This window comes from Capra hircus, chromosome 22 (genome assembly GCF_001704415.2).
Source record: "Capra hircus breed San Clemente chromosome 22, ASM170441v1, whole genome shotgun sequence".
In the NCBI taxonomy this organism is placed as follows: Eukaryota; Metazoa; Chordata; class Mammalia; order Artiodactyla; family Bovidae; genus Capra; species Capra hircus.
Window position 1 is genome coordinate 16,572,885 of NC_030829.1, and position 19,285 is coordinate 16,592,169.

The 19,285-nt window shown below is 39.9% G+C and overlaps 1 protein-coding gene across 3 annotated transcripts in view; it reads right to left on the bottom strand.

Annotated features, from left to right (window-relative positions):
* Positions 1-19,285, bottom strand: part of FANCD2 (Fanconi anemia complementation group D2) — a 48,891-nt gene that overhangs the window by 7,194 nt on the left and 22,412 nt on the right. For 2 of the 3 annotated variants that reach the window (XM_005695615.3, XM_018066827.1), the window contains exons 20-39: positions 18,239-18,296; positions 17,077-17,196; positions 16,566-16,639; positions 16,119-16,265; positions 15,469-15,569; positions 15,051-15,166; positions 13,904-14,012; positions 12,831-12,941; positions 12,462-12,574; positions 11,360-11,503; positions 9,980-10,093; positions 8,783-8,911; positions 8,526-8,644; positions 5,341-5,451; positions 4,147-4,277; positions 3,180-3,273; positions 2,434-2,556; positions 1,526-1,619; positions 783-854; positions 34-72 (exon numbers count right to left, since the gene is read on the bottom strand). In XM_005695615.3, coding sequence (XP_005695672.3) covers positions 34-72; positions 783-854; positions 1,526-1,619; positions 2,434-2,556; positions 3,180-3,273; positions 4,147-4,277; positions 5,341-5,451; positions 8,526-8,644; positions 8,783-8,911; positions 9,980-10,093; positions 11,360-11,503; positions 12,462-12,574; positions 12,831-12,941; positions 13,904-14,012; positions 15,051-15,166; positions 15,469-15,569; positions 16,119-16,265; positions 16,566-16,639; positions 17,077-17,196; positions 18,239-18,296 — 2,119 coding nt within the window. The remainder of the gene's footprint in view (positions 1-33; positions 73-782; positions 855-1,525; positions 1,620-2,433; positions 2,557-3,179; positions 3,274-4,146; positions 4,278-5,340; positions 5,452-8,525; positions 8,645-8,782; positions 8,912-9,979; positions 10,094-11,359; positions 11,504-12,461; positions 12,575-12,830; positions 12,942-13,903; positions 14,013-15,050; positions 15,167-15,468; positions 15,570-16,118; positions 16,266-16,565; positions 16,640-17,076; positions 17,197-18,238; positions 18,297-19,285) is intronic. The other variant, XM_018066828.1, reaches the window with a different exon arrangement.

Here is a 19,285-nt window from a genome sequence, read left to right on the forward strand (position 1 = left end):
TAAACACTAAAGAGGGCCCAGGCTATTGCTCACCTTCAAACATGCAAACAGAACAGGACGACTATCAAACACCTGGAAAGATGAAGGACAAGAAACCAGAGCTGAGATCTGCTCCTCTGAGCACCCCAGCCTCTTCCCCACTGTGCAAAACACAGCTCTGAGTGTTGTACAGACGTCTAAAATGAAGGAGGCACATCAACATGTCAACAAATCAATCACAAAGAATAAAGTAACCACTGTAACTGAAGTTCAAGAAAAGGGAGAGGGGAGCATAGAGGAACAAGGAATTGATTCCAACAGGGAATGTTGAGAAGATGGCATTGCAGAGATGCCAAACCTTGATGGGAAGCCTGAAGAAAGAGGCAGAAAGGAAAGAAAAACATTCTAAGCTGGGAGAACAGTCTGGGCAAAATCATGGAGTTGGGGAGAGCAGAGTGTACATGAGGGATAAAGAAGGCATCCAAGTTGGAAGATGGAGACCACGGGGAATATGTTCAGATTCATGGTGTGTTGAGAGCATGGGGGAATGACGGTGGGAAGGAGTCATTAAATAGTAAACAGTATGGCACAGACTGGAAGAAGGAAGGCAGAGAAGGGAAAGACACTGCACAGGAAGCAGGGAAGGTGCTATCCAGGATGGGCAGGGCACAGGGACAAGACGGGGAAACAGGTGCCCAACAAAGGGTGGGGAGGAGCTGAGAGGGCCCATTTTGGAAGTCAGGCCCCTTGGCAGTTTCTGCAGTTAGCCAGTGAGATGGAACAGGGAGCCTCTCCATACTCACCTTTATCAGGTTGATGAGGATACTGAAGTCTCGAACAGCCATGTTCCAGTAGAGGAGCTTCTCTTCATGAATCTAGGGGCAGCCGAATATACAGGCATCTCTGAATTGCAGCCAAATACTTCTTTTACCATGTTCCCACTAATATATGGTTCTTGAACTACAGAGCTATACAGAGATTTAAACCACTTATCCTCCTAAACAGATGTGGCAACCAGTGAACCCACAAGACGGTTTGGAGGCCTGCATATATGGTATCACTGGGGTACCTTATTGAGACTTTCTAAGAAGACAACTCCTCTTCAATAACTTACAAGTAGGAAAAAGCCTCTGCAACATATCCCTGTAGTTTCTCTGATTCCCTAAGCAAGCTCTTGCTCCCAGCAGGCTAGCTCTGTTCTGGTTAGCAGGTTGCCAAGGCCTAGGACCACAGCATCTGAAACAGGCTTGTTAACCTCATGCCAGCTCACAAGTTGCAGCTGGGTACATGAGGCGGCAACCAAAGATATTTTTTCCAGACTAGGTCTATGGAGTCCAAGGTTATCCCCAGGAAGTAGCCAGGGAAAACAGCTTAATTCTCACTTCCAACTAGAAGAAAGGACATCAAGAACTCTCTGAAAAAAGTTCTGGATCTCAATAAGGTAAAGGAAATAGCTTAGGAGAAAATTCTAGACCAAGGAGAAGAACAACCAGAATCTTCTGAATAATCCAGAGTCTGCTTCCTGAGGTGGGACAATTTGACTCACCTGCTGTGAATCTGCTGCTGTTCCAGCCTGAAGACCTTTCACTGTCTTCTCTAGTTCAGCCATCATTACTCGGAAGAAAATGACAAACGTGGTCCTACAAGAGAAAAGTATGACACTCACACAATGATGATGCACTCATCACAAAGAAAGTCCTGGGGTGAAACCAGGGAACCCAAAGTGATTTCCCTCCCCACCTCTCAAAACATGCTTTCACTAGAGTCCACTCTAGGGGGATGTGAGAGCAGGAAGGATTTAGAAATGAGCCAAGAAGACGGCCTGTGAAACCACGGGATTAATTTCATGAAGGGAGAGTGTGGTGGCAGACAAAGAACAGGAAAGTAGTGGTCAGAAGATTAAACTTTAAGTTTCTAGTTCCAAGCAAGCTCCCTCTCTAAAGCTCATTTTCCTCATCAGTAAAACAGGGGAAATGCTATCTCCCTCACAGATTCATCAGAAGGATCAAATGAAATAAGGAATGTAAGAGCGCATTATAAACTATAAAGACCATATGAATATCAGATAACCACTGATACTATGAGACACAAAACCCATTAAGTGAGACATATATGGTTAGACACAATAATCACTGTATCCTTCTAAAGGTGGTTAAAATATTGGAAAAATAATTTCACATATAAAGGGTGAATGCACTGAAAAAAGTGTGGTGATTAAATATCCAATGTCTCTAAACTGTAACTACTGAGGTCATTCCTCAATAACATCCTTTCATATGGGCAGGGTGAGGGCTGCTTGAAGAGCGTTCACAGCAGACATTCTATGTGTTGAACAAATGACTGCACATACCTTCTATATCAGAACTAGATGAAGAGCAAGGTAGTTATTTGGAACCTACATACATTAGTATGATTCTAACTTAGGGAAAGGACTAGAGGAGAGTGCTCCCTTACCAGGTCAGTGTAGGGAATGTGGAAGAAGAGGCTTCTTTAGGAGAGTTGATCAGCTCTGGAACACCAACCCCAGCAATCTCCTCTATGGCCTTCAGTACACTGTCTGTGTGCTCCAGGTAGATGCTGTATTGATAGCCACAGGAGTATGAACACATGTTACAGAATCTCTAAATCTAGATTTCTTTCTTGAGACATATCCAGGTACTAAGCTTTAAACCAACTATTAGCAATTATTTTATTAATCCATTTTTTGCTACACCACACTCAGTTCCCCGGCCAGGAACTGAACCCAGGGCCACAGAAGTTAAAGTGCTGAGCACTAACCAGTGGCTCACCAAGGAATTCCCAACATTTATTTTTAATAACATAAAGATTCCAATTACTTGTCAGGAGTAAAGGAAATGATATCTCCATTAGAAATACAGTCAGACACCATGAAGTGATGGCTGTGTCTTAGATATGGTAGGCAATAATAAATATCTGACTCATGGGTTAACAAGGCAGGATACAACAGCAGACTCCTCCACTTCCTCTATGATTTGATTTACTAAAGAATTGACAGTATAAAACAGAACTAGAGGATCTGAAAATCCATATATTCTAAATTACGTTAATTTCACACCTATTTCACTGCTTCCAAATTATCGTCAACCAAGATAAATTTCTCAGTTTTTGACCAGACAAGGGATCCGAACAGGGGCAAATGGAAGGCTATTTGGCTTGTGGACAGAAGCTGAGCCTCTTACCCAAGCAAAGCCTGGAGCTGGTCATTAGGAATGCTGCTCCTCTCTTTCTCTCCATTAGGCCACACTCGACAGAGGAACTGTTTGGCCAGGGAAGCTGTTGGTGAAACAAGACAAATTTCATTCAAGGAAAATGAACTTCATTCTTGTTTTGCAGTCTTTGGGGAATGATAATTGATCAAAAACATTATTCTTTTATATTTACTATGAAGTTCCTAGGCTAACAGACAATTTTGGAAAAAAAAAAAAAAGCTTTCATGAGTTCCTGCTCTATTAGTCCTCCTAGCAGAAATAAACCCATTTCTCTAAGATCTAACATGTCCCACCCTCTTACCCTGTCTTGACACAAACATGAACCATACAGACACACAGAGTAAAGGAATGCTGCTGGGCAGTGGGAAGTCCATCTCAGGTACTCCTTGGCAGGCCAATAAACAATAAATAGCATGGGCCTCCAAGATTCATATAAAACCCTCCCCCTTTAAGCAACAGGAATAATAAAGGTTTTGCATTTTCTTCTTGCTTTCTGTCTGTGCTGCCAATTAAGATTTATCAGTGAGATGCATTCTAAGAGCGATGTCAAAAGATAGTTAAAGAAAAAGATCAGGGATGGATCAGACTTTTCTTTACACTTAATCCTGATTTCTCCTTTCTGTCCCATTTTATTAACTTAATGGCTTATGTTTTTCTGTCAAATGTCTCAGATACTTAATAACAACAACAAAAAAAAGGATATGAATAAACAAAAGTTAAACAGCAAATCCAGCCAAGTAAAAAGTAAACTAACCACACTCAGTTTAAGCCATGTCAGCGGAGCTCAGACATAGCTCCTACTGGGACTATGTCCTTCTTGGTATAGCAAGAAGGCATATCCACAGTGAGGGAGAGATTTGCTTGTAAAATTTACAAGGTTCTAGGAAGCCCCAAGTTTACTAGTCTATTCATGAAGGAAAAAAAGAGGATCCATCACCAATTTGTCTTTTGTTCTCAGTAGAAGCTGTAGATTTCTCCAAAATGATCATCAAAAGTCTAATGAGATAAAGAGCACAGTGGAAACTGGGAATGCTGGCATGGAAATTCTGCAAGTAATGGAAGCTCTGTCTGTAAAGAGACAATAAAAAAATAAAAAACCCACCATCACAAGTATTACAGATGTGTCTAAATCCATGAGTTATACAAGTCCACTGAAATGCCTGATGGTCTAAGCAGAATCTTCCTCATTTGCAGGTGCTTTAGTAGAACCTTCTTTCAAGACCTTACAGAGAAATGTAACTTTATATGGAGAAAGCCAGGGTGTAGAGGCCTGACCCAGTGTATGGGATGCCAGCATTGAAGAGGGTCATGTATGCCAAGATAGCCAAGTGCTAGCCTAGGCCATGCTGACGTGTGCAACCCCGGGTAAATTATTTGCTCTTTAAGGCAAGAGGCAACACACTGGGTATAATGTTTAAATTATGGGTTCATAGGGACAAGGTAAAAGGAAATGATAAAGCAGAGCTTCTGATACATGTATCATATGTAGTTAGCTTTTCATGTTCTAAAGTAATGGCAGATGAAGAAACACAATCTAAAACTGTAGTTAAAATAAAATCAGAGTCAACTACTGATTGACTGGTGGGAAGTAAGTCAAACAAATTTAAAAGAACTGTATTGAAAATGAAATAAGGTTCTAAAAGCAGACTGCAGACTCAGTGATGGCCTAGGCTCTCAGGGGAGGTAGGGGAAAGACCAAACTGCTCTGGGTGAAGCTGGAGTAGAGGCTGAACCCAGGCTCCTTAGAGCTCCTTCTCATCTCCTGTGCTCTCAGTCTAGGCTCCTCTTCTTTCAAGAGGAGGGAAGTGATAACTGACTGCTACCTAATTATCCAACCCAATTGGGAGACAGAGTAGGTACCTGGATAATCAAGAGATGTCTACAGCTGGCTAGCACTTTCATCATTGTTACCTGAAAATGCAAACTTTACAGGATGAAGGATACATGAGGATTTAGTTTGATTTATTCAACAGTTTCTAAAGCTTAAGGATATATCTGAATACACAGATGAGAAAGCTCACATAAATGAGGAAAAGGCATTGAAAACACCAAGTTATCTCCAAGAAATCTTGCCTGTTTTATTCCTAGGAATTTCTTTAGATAACTTTCAGGGACATGCGGTCCAGCCCACCTGAGCAGCTCCTCCATGGATTGGTCATGCTCTCCTGGCTTCAGTCGGCTAGTAAGGATCCCAAGGGCTGAGTATAGTAAATTATTATTTTGAACTTGACAGAATCCACTCCTAAAGGAAAGTCAAGGAAAGGTAGCTGAGCTCAGTTTCAGGAAGATTATGTGGACAGCATTTAAGGATCCTGGCCACTATTCTGTACCATCAATAAATCAACAGAAGAAAAAGAACTAAAGTACTGAAGGTACTCAAGCACTAAATCTAGTCACAGCTCTGAATACCAGACTAGAAGCTGAAGGGCACCCAAAACAGTCTTTTCTTGAGGATCTGTAACAGTCCTCCTCCTAGGTTTATTTCCAAGGGAAAAAAACCTCTCCTTTATTGCATACATTTTAGAGTTAACTGTCAATCTTCTCAAAACAAACAACAAAAAAACTTTAATAATTTTGCGAAACTGCTTAAATCAATGTCTAATCCATACCAGATTAAGTCAAATCTTGACAGCTCTGTCTTCTGATTATCTTTCCTACTATCTCTTCCTTTCCAAGCCAAGACCATCACTCTAGGCCAGGCCCTTATCATCATCCCATGCATGGATCCCGTCAACATCTTTTCACTGGTCTTTTTGGCTGCCTTTCCAATTCTTAGGCCAAAAGGATTTTTCTAAAACACTGCTTTCACTATACCATGGATGTGATCATAAAACTTCAAAATTACTTCCCTGAACAACATTCAAATTCTTTCACTTGACCTTCAAAGCCCAGCACAACCTGACCCCCTAGAACTTTCACTCCTCTAGAAACATTTCCGCATCACCAGTGGTAGTCTCTCTTCCTTTCCACAAATTAATTCTGAGGGCCTATAATGTTTTTTGTTTTTTTTTCCTGAATAGCTTTTTTAAAGTGTAATGGACATACACTAAACTGCATGCATTTAAAATGGTGAATTTGATTCATGACTTATATACAAATCCAAGAAACCATCACCCCAATGAAAACAATAAACATATCTATTCCTCTTAATAGATTCCTTATATTCTTTCGTAATCCAGCCCTCCTTCCATCCTCCCACCCAATGAGAGGCAAGCATTGAACTGTTTTCTGTCACTACAAGATTATATACTTTTTCTAAAACTTAATATAACCAGAACCAAGTACTACATACTCTTACAGTCTTGGTTTTTATTCAGTATAATTCTTTTTTCATCCATGTTGTTGCATTTAGTATTCTACCACAGAGAGACACTACAATTTGTTATCCATTCACCATTTTATGACTTTTTAATTGTTTCCAATTTGAGGATATTACAAATGAAGTTCCAATAAATATTCATATACAAGACTGTGTGCAGACATATGCTTTCATTTCTCTTGGATAAATTACTACTTTTACTAGCAGTAAAATGGTTGGGTGATATGGTGGGTGTATATCTAACTTTCTGATGAACTGCCAAACGGTTTTCAAAAGTGAGTATACCGTTTTACAGTCACAACAGCAGCATGTGAGAGCTCCAATTACTCTATGTCCTCACCAGCACTTGGCAAGATAAGTCTTTTTACTGCATCTGTGCTGTAATATTAATTTGTATTTTCTTAATAACACTGCTGCACATCTTTGCATATGTTTACTTGCCGCCCACATATCTCCTTGATTAAGCATCTGTTCAAATCCTTTGTCTGGCAGTGTTTTTAAATACTGAGAATATGATAATGGCTGGTCTAGGGCTTCATAGAGCTCACAGTCCAGCAGGAAAGACAGATGAACAAATAATTATAATAAAATGTGAGAAGTTTTATCCTGAGTATTAGAAAAGAAGTGGGGATAAGAGAGGCAGAAAGATTTACCCAGTCTAGGGGTCAGGGAAGATGGTCCTGAGGAGCTGAAGTTTAAATCCAGATCTCAAGGATGAGTTAAAAAAGACTGGAGGGTCAAGGAAGGTGAAGATCCTGGCAGAAGGATGAGTATGTGTAGCCTTCCAGGTAAATGCTATATAGGGTGCTGAAATTATTTCAGTATAACTGGAGGGCAGAGTGCACCACAGTGAGTAGAATAGCAAGAGTCAGATAATAAAAGTCCTTAGAAGCTAAGTAGAAGAGACTGAATTCAAGAGAAATCTAATGGCAATCAAAACAAAGGTGGGCTAGGATACAATCAGATTTATGTTGGGAAGATTACTTTAATTGTTGTGTGAAGGGACCAAAAGAGGAAAAGTGGAGGTAGAGAGTGACCAACTGTAAAGCTGTTCTAGGTCTGGTGAGCGATAACAGGAGTCTGGAAGCAGTGGAGAAAGAGAGGACAGGTGGCCATCTAGATGCAATCTAGAAGATAAATGCAACAGGATTTTGTGATCAGATGCGGAACAGAGAAAGGGTAGAGAGAAGGAAAGGGACAAAGAACAACTCCTAGCTTCTAGCTCAGGCAACTGGTAGTGCCATCTGTCTCACCAGGGAAAGCTGAAGGAGTGTTGGGGAGGATGAAACATGCTTTGGATGTGATGAATCTGAGCTGTCAATGACACAGCTATAAGGAGGAGCTGAGTAGGCAGTTGGGAGTTAAATGCCTGTAGCTCAGAAATTAAATTTTAGCCCAAATTTAACCTTATCTGAGACAGCCCAGGTAACCTGTATGAGAACAGAGAGGCCAAGACTCAGCCCTGAGGAACAGAAGCATGTAAGGGACACACCTCCCTCATTTCTACTCTTGTCCATGCCGTGCCTTACAGTTTCTTCCTTTGCCTCCCCAAAGCCATCTACCCTCCAAGGGCCCCATCAAGTCCCACGATTTCATGAAGGCATCCCTACACACCCTGGCTTACACTGCCTGCAGCTCTTTACCACACAATCTGGAATTTATCTGCAACTTGTTGAGTAACAACTTCTTACAACACTCACCCTGGTGCTACTAGGGAAAGGGTGCCACAGCGAACTAGCCAAGAATCAGATGGCCAGATTTGTTACAGATTAGAAAAGAGCAAGTCATCTGATTTTCAAATGAGTTAATAATAGATAAAGTGTGCCAAACCAAATTAAATGATACAGACAAAAACACTCCAGAAAGAGTAAGTGTCATATTGACATAACCTTTTGGAGTCCTTCCTTCTTTTCTACACCTCAGTGCCTTGGTGACTGTCAGGTAGAAGCAAGGACATTCTTGATCATCTCTACCTGCTGTACTTGCCACATACTCACCAAGCAAAAAGCCCATGAAAAATCTGCAGGAGCCTCAGGTAGCAGGACGACATTATGTGGCACTCTTGACCTTTAATTCCGGGTCCATCAACTACACCATGATTCTCAGCAGTTAAGCACTACAAGGGAAAGGTGCTTTTAAGACTGTTGCTTTAGCAATTGCTCTCATTATCCTTCAAGATTTTTCAGCCAAAAATGAAATCTCTTGTTCATTTAGCAATTTCTAAATCTCTATAATGATAAGATAGGATTCTGACCTGAAAATAGTTGTGAATGTTCTCCAGATGGTTACACATGGGGTTCAGCAGTTGAACAACCCTAAACGCGATTTCTGAGGCAGATCTCTGGTGGAGATGTGAGAATCCAATATTCCGGTTTCCTTTGCTCTATAATAAATTCAGAGTTACTAGGGAAGAAACTGTTGGATAACTTCTTTGAAACTAAGAGTCTGTTATGGGGTTTAATCAAACCTTGTGCCAGAAGGTAGAGCGAAAAGAAGAAACTAGGGATATATTTTGACAGGAAACTCAACTCAGTCTTCAAATAACCAAGAGATTGGCTTTTACAGAGTACACAGTGTTTGAGAGGGGACTTCTCTGGTAGCTCAGCTGGTAAAGAATCTGCCTGCAATGCAGAGACCCAGATTCAATTTCTGGATTGAGAAGATCCCCTGGAAAGGGATAGGCTACCCTCTCCAGTACTGTTGGGCTTCCCTGATGGCTCAGATGGTAAATAATCCACCTGCAATGAGGGAGACCTGGGTTCAATCTCTGGGTTGGGAAGATCCCCTGGAGGAGGGCATGGCAACCCACTCCAGTATTGTTGCCTGAAGAATCCCCATGGACAGAGAAACCTGGCTGGCTACAGGCCATAAGGTCTCAAAGTCAGACACAATTGAGCAATTAAGCACAGCACAGTGTTTGAGACATACAAACCCCAAATTACTAATGAGATAAAGCTCACACAAAAATAGAAATCATTTAGTCTAATAAGAATGTAGACCAAATATTAAAGAATCAAGTAACTGGATATTTTAAACATTCACACCTAAAACTCTCACATTTTGCTGTTCCTATCATCCATTTGCTTCCCCAGATGCTACATACATTTGTCCATTAGATACACACTTGAACTTGTGAACTGTTCTAGACAGCCAACTACCATGCTGAGCCTTGGACAAAGGCTGTTTGGGAAGGTATTAAAACCAAAACCCAAGCAAAGAAGAGGATTCAGGAATTCTCAGGACTTTTGGAAATATATCTTCTGTTCTGGGTAGCTTTTTGCTTTCTCGGTCTTAAGAGTTCCTTTCTGAAGCAAGGTGACTGTAGGCTGGCAACCGGGCTACGACCACACCACCTAAAAACAGTGTCAGAGAAACTGACAGCTCATTAACTACTCAGACCTCTTTGTTTCCAAATCCATAGGACAGGCCCAGTGCTCCTGTCTGTATTAACCTTGAGGAAGGGGACTCTCCTGGTCACAGGTGTTAGCATGTTGTCCAGCTTCTGGGCGAGATCTTCCAGCAAGAAAAGCAGTTCAGGGGGCTGAAGTTGCACAACTTCTGCAGCCTGTTACAAGGAAGAATGAAAGACTAATTCCCAACATGCTCTAGCCGTCTTCTGGGGATACAGTTTATGTTTTTACTGTCTACAATGTGTAAAGAATCTGATCATTACCAAAAGAAAGGGGGGAAATTTCCCCCACCTCACATATCAACAAGTCAAAGTCATGCATTTCCTAAGTAAAACAAAGTTTAAAATTATTAATAGGAATGAGGCAGTATAGTTTTAAATGACACACCTTTTCTCTAAAAACAAATGCCTCTGGTATATCCTTCCAGCTATGGACCAGTGATGCCTTTCCTAAATACCTTGGGATTAAAAAAAAATGACTAATTCAAGGAAATTTTGCTTTTCTCTGTTCATTAAATGATTATTTTGCATTTTCTCTCCCTGAAATGTTTCACTACTATTAAGATAAGACTGGCAGAATCATTATAAGCGCATTGCACTACCAGAAATAGAATGGGTCCAATGCAGTCTCACTTCAAATTTTTCACTTAACTGTACATTTATGGAGAATGTCCAAGTACAGGCTGATATAGAAATACTGAAAAAATAATACATTCTTATAAAAATATACATTCTTGTAAAAATCTATGGCAAAATCCACACCATTTCTTATAAAAAAAATTTTAACCTGGAAAACCTCTACCTTCTGGTGAAACCCCGTATCAGAAAGTACCTTCTCTGTGTAAATGCCCTCCACTTTCAAGTTCATTATAAATACCATTCTCTCCTCAGTTTCACTGGTACCTGGTTCAGATCATCCATATAGCATGTACTACTGGTTGTCTACTTCCTTTATTAGATTATGAGCTATTTGAAGGTGAGCATTGAGCTGTATCTACTACTGAATTGCCAATGTCTAGGTGAGTGGCAAATACAAAAAACTGACTCAACAAGTATCTCATGGACACTGAACAAATATCATGAAAAAGTGAAAAGAACACTGAGTAACTATAAACCAAAATAGTGCTGCTTTATAAAAGTAATCCAAACAGCTGGTTATTAGTAACCTAAAGTAAGGATCACACCATTAGCATGATCTTCTGTAATGTCTAATGTACTATAAAAAAAAAAAAAAACAAAACCTTAGATTTATAAACATCAAGATGATGAGGATAATTATTCATCTGCACCGTCACATATAAAGGCTTTGGAAGCCAGAGTCCAACTTCTCCCAGTGTCATGGTGTTTTCTGTGAAACAGGAAGAGAGCTGAGGAACTTCCTAAAAAGAGATTAAGTTCTGGGATCTCAGTTCTGTCACTTACTTCGGTGTGCATTTCAGTATCTAAGATGAACCTGGTCACAAGCCCACAACGCAGAATAGAGAAGACCTCAATGTCCAGCTCACGGAAAAAAGCGTGGTAATTCTGTAATGACACTGATGTCTTTTCTTCTTTCCCTTTGAATTCCTAAGAAGTACGAGTAACGAACAGAACAAGGCTTCTATATCAATCTAATTTTAAATGAGGTTTCAAAGTGCAATTAAGCATTTACTTTACACAAAAAGTTACACTCCATTACATTCTTTTACCAACTTTCTTTTTCCAAGGTCTCAAAATATTCCTGAGACAGAGTACCCAATGTAACACTGGGATATAGGATGCATATCTAGACTCCTGGTTGGTTTCCACTTAGGGATGAACTATTAGGCAAATCAAGGCACTATGGTGTGGATCAGAACACTGTGAACTTAAGGACCAAAAATGTGGCTTCAAACCCTTGCTGAAGCACTTATTAACTGTATAACTTTGAACAAGTCACCTAGTCTCTCTGGGTCTTAAGTTTTCTCATTTATTATATATAGGTATCAATACTAAACTTGATTTTGAGAGATTAGAGGAGTTATACATAACAAATACTCACTAAACAACAGCTAAAGAACAGAAATAACTGGGATCCATGTGGTTTAGGCAATTTCACAAACCAACTCTGTGAGTGGTACAATTATAGGAAATTGTTAAGTATCTGTATTAGGAAACTCTACTAAGCATTTCATGTTATCTCAACTGACTGAGAAGGGAATAATCTAGGATCAGATGAGGAAAAAAGGCTAAAAGAAGTATATTTAGAATACATCCAAAGACAGAATTTGATAGTTGCTACAAGATAATTCAAAGTACTCCTGGGGTGCAAAAAAGGGAGTAATATGATCAAGAAAATAATGAGAAGAACCAGTGTGTGGTAGTGATAAATATTTCGAGTCTCACCCAACCTCTGCTACTGACAGGGTCACTCCAAGGCCTATCAGAGTTTTTTCACCTCTCCTTTCCATAACTTTTCTCTCTGTGAAATGCATAGGATAATGCTAGCCCTTGCTAATTTCACTGGGTTGTTACACACCTTCATGGAGACTCATCATTCCAATACCTTTTCCTGTTGGCTCCTCTCAGCTAGTGTAGGGTCACATTCTGAACTATCCTCCTTTGAAAGCACATCAGGGGAGGATGTCTTGCCGCCATCTGCTTTTCGTTTCTTTCCTCCTTATGTTTCAAGAGGAGAAAAGTAACTGAAATAATCAATAATCTTGTTTGCGAAATATTACTGCCTTCAAGAAAACGACTACCTAGAGATGAAGGTTAATTTTATAACCCTAAGTTACAATTCATTGATAACCATGCTAAAGAAAGAGTTCAGTTCATATAATCTCTCCCATTACTGATCCTTTGATGCATATAACCTCTAAGTCAATTCAACACAACACATAGGAGGACACGGAATACGAGGAAAAGAAAATACCTGTCTTTCCTTGCATTCTGATTTTTGCTGAAACGGCCGTACTGGTATGAGGTGTTACTTCTAAAGTTTCCAAGTCAAAGTTTGCAAGGGGAGGAACATAGTCTGGGGTGACTGAAACAGAGAGCAGGAAGCTCAATGTATACCAACCATACACCACTGTTAAATTTGAATGATAATCACCCAAGTAGCTAAAAACTATTTTCCAGAACTACCAAACATGGCTGACTATCTATCAGATGCTTGCAGGTCATGTGACACTAACCATGTTGGCACAGTAAAATGGCCAAAGATAACTTATAGAAATACTGCATTGATTGATCATGGTCAACTATGGACAGAGGAACCTGGTAGGCTACAGTCCATGGGGTCGCTAAGAGTCGGACAGGACTGAGCGACTTCACTTTCACTTTTCACTTTCATCCATTGGAGAAGGAAATGGCAACCCGCTCCAGTGTTCTTTCCTGGAGAATCCCAGGGACGGGGGAACCTGGTGGGCTGCCATCTCTGCGGTCGTAGGACACTACTAAAGCAACTTAGCGGCAACATAAAGTCATTCTAAATAAAGATATAAAGTATCCAAACAGCTAAGAACTAAAAATAAACTTACAATTAAAATCTAAAGATAGTAGCAATATTTGGTCACAGAGTAGTTTGTTTTACACACAGTTATTTAGATGAGAGCCTGAGGGAGGCTCTGTTTTCCCCAGAAAAATCAAGCTAGAACTGTAAAACAAGTTTTCTTAATGGTCAAAGGGTATCAAGAGGCCTCTCAGCTTTACTCCTGATGATGTTCAGGAAGGTAAAGGGCACTGGAAGTTTGACATCTGAAGAAGCAAAGTAATTTACAAAAGCCCAACCAGTGTTTTATATCTTGTCTTTTCTCAAACACCAAGGACTCCTGGAGAAAACAATGGGAGGAAAATGGCTGTATTCATTTTTTTAAATTTCTGTTGAGCAAACATTTTTGTGTCCCACATGAATTAGGGGCAGCTATCATTGAGTCTGGCTTAAAGGCTGTCCTCTATCTCCTCACTATTGCCCAGCAGGGTTCCCAGCCGGGACCCTTCCCTCACCCGCCAAGTGCTTTTCCAGGAGTTGCTGCAGTTCTACAATGTGCTTTAACCGGGTGAGCACCTTCCCCTTCATCTCGGGCAACTTTTGCCGACAGAAGGCATTTACAACCTGTAGAAGTACAAATCATATCTGTGAACTGCTCAGATTTCAACCTCATTTGCATTATTCAGCAAGTGCCATTCAGTGAAAGGATCTGTGAGCCTAGTGAGCAATGTCAAAGTCTTCTCAGCAAGGTGCTTTGGAGAAAAAAAAGCCCTGGGCCAATATAGGAGGATCTAAATTTTAATACCAGTTTTACTTATTCCTAGTTAAGTAACAAGGCAGAACTTGTTACTTAACTTAACAGAAGTTAAGTAACTCTCTGCAGCTAGAGAGTACAACCTTTGGTGAAACAAGTCCAAGGTCTGTTACTTACTAGCTGTGTGACCTTGGCCAAATCTTGAACCTTTCTGCGCTTCTATCTCTTTAACTATAAAATGGGAATGCAGTTGTGTGGATTAAGTGTGAATAAAGAAACTAGCCCAGCATTTGGCACATGTGTTTGATAAATTTTAATGACTTTGAACTCTCTGTAACTGCAATTTCATATGAATAAGACAAGGATAGTAATACCTACCCTGCCTGTACCATAATACAGTTGTCAGGATAAGAAGAGATCATTCAAGTGAATAAATATTCTTAGAAACAATATGCATGAGAAAGGAAATGTTATACAGATATAAGATGTTATTGTCATTTTCAATATATTTCATTATTATTGTGCATTTCATTAAGTACAAATATATTCTAAAGGATGGTGAAAACTATCTTCATTTGATCTCACTAAATCGAAATATTAAGTGCATACCTGTAAGGAGGAACAGTATTTTCACACTGGAGAAGGTGAAGTTATTCCATGCAGGAAGCAGAATAGTGTGAAAAGGCTTGGAGGCAGTAAAGCATGGGCAACATTAAGTGAATTCTAAGCATTTTGATTTGGCTACATCAAGAAGTGCATGTGATTAGGGAAGGGTGGGACACAATCGCTGAAGAGACACACAGGGGTTAGAGGTTGGTGGACAAGGAGTCTCATGGGAACCAAGAAAATAGTTTCCTTTCTAGAGAAATTACAGACAGTAGGTGAAACGTCCCAATAACTCTGCTCACCTCTCGGAACCAGTTGAGAGTAAGAAATATGAGTGAACACAGGAACGAACGCTCTTTAACAGACATGGACTGGAGTCTCTCTCCAGGCTCCAGGTCAGTGAGGAATAAAGGACAATCTGAAAGAGAAGAACAAACATTTCTAACCTCTTTTACTTGAAGTCAACAGAATCTGGATGCTGCCCCCAGAGCTAGGTCTCCTTCTACTAATTTCCCCCTTTAATGGGTATTTGAAGGTCAAGTTTCAGTTAGTCTCAAAAATACCCTCATACCATGCAGCATCAACAAATATAATTTAAAAGTCTCTGTGATGTTAGAGGATTCCCTCCCCTCTCCCTACAAGTACCAATGTACCGCACTTCCCTAAGTTTACCAAAAAAAGGTTACAAAGAAGAAACAATCTGATAACTTCATTCTATACCTAATAAACCATCAATCTCCTCCAAGCTTCCATTATGTTGTCTGTCCACACAAAGTCTCAGTAACCGGAAATAGGGAGCCAGGCATAATGGAGAAACCAATCTGGGAAGGAAAATCCATTTCTAGATCACAGTTTATAAACACATTAGTCCATATTTATAGGAGCCCGATCTTGTAATTAGCAAGTTTTGCCCAAAATAAATGTCTACTTTTAAAAACATGATAAAGAACATAGTGGATGCTCAGCAAATAAATAATGAACTGAATGGGAAGAAGACACAGGTAAGAGTGAAATGTCCACGCACTAAGATAAAGTACAGGTAACACAGAAGGAAGGCACATGACAGGCAAAGGTAGACACACACATTCCCAAGTGGGGAAAAGGAACAGAAACAAAAGCAGCCTTGCAAAGTATCTGTTGGCTGTCATGAGCCACTGCAAATCCCAATCCCAGGATCTGGGAGAAAACAAGCAGTCTGATCCATTCTTGGTAATGCATCCAAATACCACCTGTCTTGGGAGAAATCCTTTTCAATCAAGTTGCCAACAGATTACAAGAACTGTGGCATTCCTTGTGAACAAGAACTGTGGCATTCCTTGTCAACATTCAACACATCAACAGCGGTTTTAGAAAAGAAAAAGTATACTGACTTTTGGTCTGATTCCTGTGAAGTCAGTGTACTCCCATCTTTCACAAAGTTCTGAGAGAACAACAGTGGCAGGAGGTTGATGACAATCCCATCACAACTATCGTAGTCTTCTAGTCCATAGAGTGCTTTCACAGGAAATGGATAATCACTGTGAAGAGAACCCAGAATCTGAGGTCCCAGCATCAGGGTATGGCAACTCTATGGGAAAAACCACTAGAACAAACCAATCTTCTCTATTACGAGGAGAAGTGAGAAAGAACAAGTGGGGAATCTTCTAGCAATCCTGGAGCTGGAACTGTTGGGGTGTTGGGGTTGGGAAGAGGGAAGGTGGAGGAGTAGGATAGACTTGGACGAAGTCAAAGACATTCTGAGATTGGTACCAGCTATCAACATAACTAACAAAATTTCTTTACCAATATAACCATGTCAGTGGGTAAACAGCACTTACCCTTCTGGAACAACACAGGCATCCACCACAAATGCATCTTGGAAATCATTAAAGATGGTCTGCCCAAGCCATTCCTTCAGGAAGCAAACAAACAAAAAGGTCTGTGTAGCCCAGTGTGTACATCCTATAAAGCCCTAAATAAACTATTAACCTTTCCGAAGCCTGTTTCCTCATTTCTGAAAAGAAAATAACAGTAATACATACTACATTATTCTGATGAGGAATAGACATAATACATGAAAAATGCTTAATACAGTGCCTGGCACAGAATAGATGGTGGCTTTTAACAACATCATTAACCAAATGATCATGATTCTCACTCTTAGTATGTGAAGGAGGCCTCAGAAGAGAGGCCTGGGGCAGAGTGAGTCAGAACAGCATTTCCAATTAGAATATGGGAGAGCTCACAGGCAGATCTATTTTTGCAATACAACAGAGAGAATGATTTGAAGAATGTATAGTAAAGCAGCCCTTGAGCTTCACTGTTTTAAGAAAAGATACTTGGCCTCACCAGGGCTTCTGGAGCTAGCCTCCTTCCATGGATCAGGTTGGCAAATTCATCATAATAAAGTCCAGAGGCCTGAGGAGATTGTTCACTGCAGGAATGAACCAACTGTAGCAAGGAGATCACCTGAAACAGTCGAAGAGAAAGAATGGTCCAGTCCTTGAGTTGCTGATGCTTCCTAGTTAAAAACTATTCACCCCATTCAACAATAAGTTTTTCCTTTTCCAACTGCATTGGCAAAGCTCTCATCACCACCTCTCACTTGAGGTTTCTCCTAAGCCTCCTGACCAATCCTTTCTTTTCAATCTTACCTCTTTTCCAATCTAGACACATGAACCAGATTAACTTTTCTAAAGCAAAGCTTGGATTATGCCATTTCTATGCTAAAACCCTTAAGGACTACCTCTGTGTAAAAATTAAATCAAAATGTCCTGATTCACATTCAGAGCACTCTGTTTTGTATCTCCAAACTAGCTGTATCTCCAGCTCTCCAATTATACACTTACTTGTCCCTACGCTCTAGTCAACCTGTTACTGTTCAAACATGGCTCACCTATTTTGCTAAGAATTTAAAATTAATTAGTGGATCAGATATAGAATTAAAATACAACCTAAGCCAAAGGATTTTAAAGGCCAAAAGAGTAGTATAAATTACAAAAGCTATGAGTTCAGGAAAACATATTTAGAAAAAAGAAGCACTCTTTGGTAAGGTAACAGTTGTTATTCAGTTGCTTAGTCATGTCCAGCTCTTTGCAACCCCATGGACCATAGCATGCCAGGCTTCCCTGTCCTTTACCATTTCCTAGAGCTTGCTCAAACCCATGTCCATCGAGTTGGTGATGCCATCCAACCATCTTGTCCTCTGTCGTCCTCTTCTTCTCCTGCCTTCAATTTTTCTCAGCATCAAGGTCTTTCCCAATGAGTTGGCTCTTTGCATAAGGTGGCCAAAGTACCGAAGCTTTACCTTCAACATCAGTCCTTTCAATAAATATTCAGGACTGACTTCCTTAGGATTAACTGGTGTGCTCTCGTTGTAGTCCAAGGGAATCTCAAGAGCCTTCTCCAGCACCAGTTTGGAAGCATCAATTCTTTGGCACTCAGCCAACAGTGACCAGAAGCAATTTCTCAGTTACTCATAAACATATCCAACCCCAAGATAAGAACTCACCTGGGTACACTGTTCACTGCTCAGCTCTCCACTCCCTGGGGTCAAATTAGAAGATCTACTTCCAAAAAATAAGTTATTTTAGATTCACATCTGTAATATTTTGTAACAACCAGCAATAAATTTTTAAAAATTGCCTTCCCTAGGATTAGGATGGAGAATGAAAGCACAGTCAAGTAGTTATTCAGGCCTTATAAGAGGTGGACTAGAGCAAATGATGGCTACCTTAGATTTTTTTTAAAGTGTACATTAACTAAACTAGTAAAAATCATAAGAGCAAGCACTTGGTATTGTTCTATTTAATGATCTCAACAACTCTATGAAGTAAATACTATTAATATCTTTACTTCACACATTTGAACAGAAACAGAACGGTAAAGTGATTTATCCAAGATCACTGAGCTAAGAACAATGGAGCCAGTATTTGACCCCAGGCAAGCAGAATGGCTCCAGAGAATGAACTTTTAACCAGTATACTGTGCAGCCTCTACAGGTAACTAATGCGAACTCTAAGGATGTTTCTTGAGCTCTGAGGAATTCATGACAAATCATTTCCAAGAAGCATGAACCAAATTTCATGACTTCACAACAGTAACAACTTATCAAGCCCCAAGCTTCTTTAGACGTTACAACTGTGGAATCAAGGAACTAGTACTAGGAGGGAAATTCCACAAGACTTTATTTATATCACAATTAAAATAAATACTTTTTTAAAAAAAAGACGACTTTATTTATTTCAGATGAGGTGTTCCAGACAAGAGTAACACAGTAATGGAGAAACCTGTATTGTCTAATGCTTAAGATTGGAGCAGATGCAGAAAAAAAGCATCCCAGGAGGATCAGGGTTCCTTTCTTGTGGAAACATTTTCTAAAACTTAATTTCTTAGCAATCCCTAGTTTTAAACAATGAGAATGTAATGACTATAATCACAATTCTGAAAAAATTATAGGTAACATATACAGCCAAGATTAAAAAGAATATGGAAAAGTAACAACAAACATTTGCTAACTTCTCTTATTATGGTTTTAATTCTCCTGTTATAATGATGT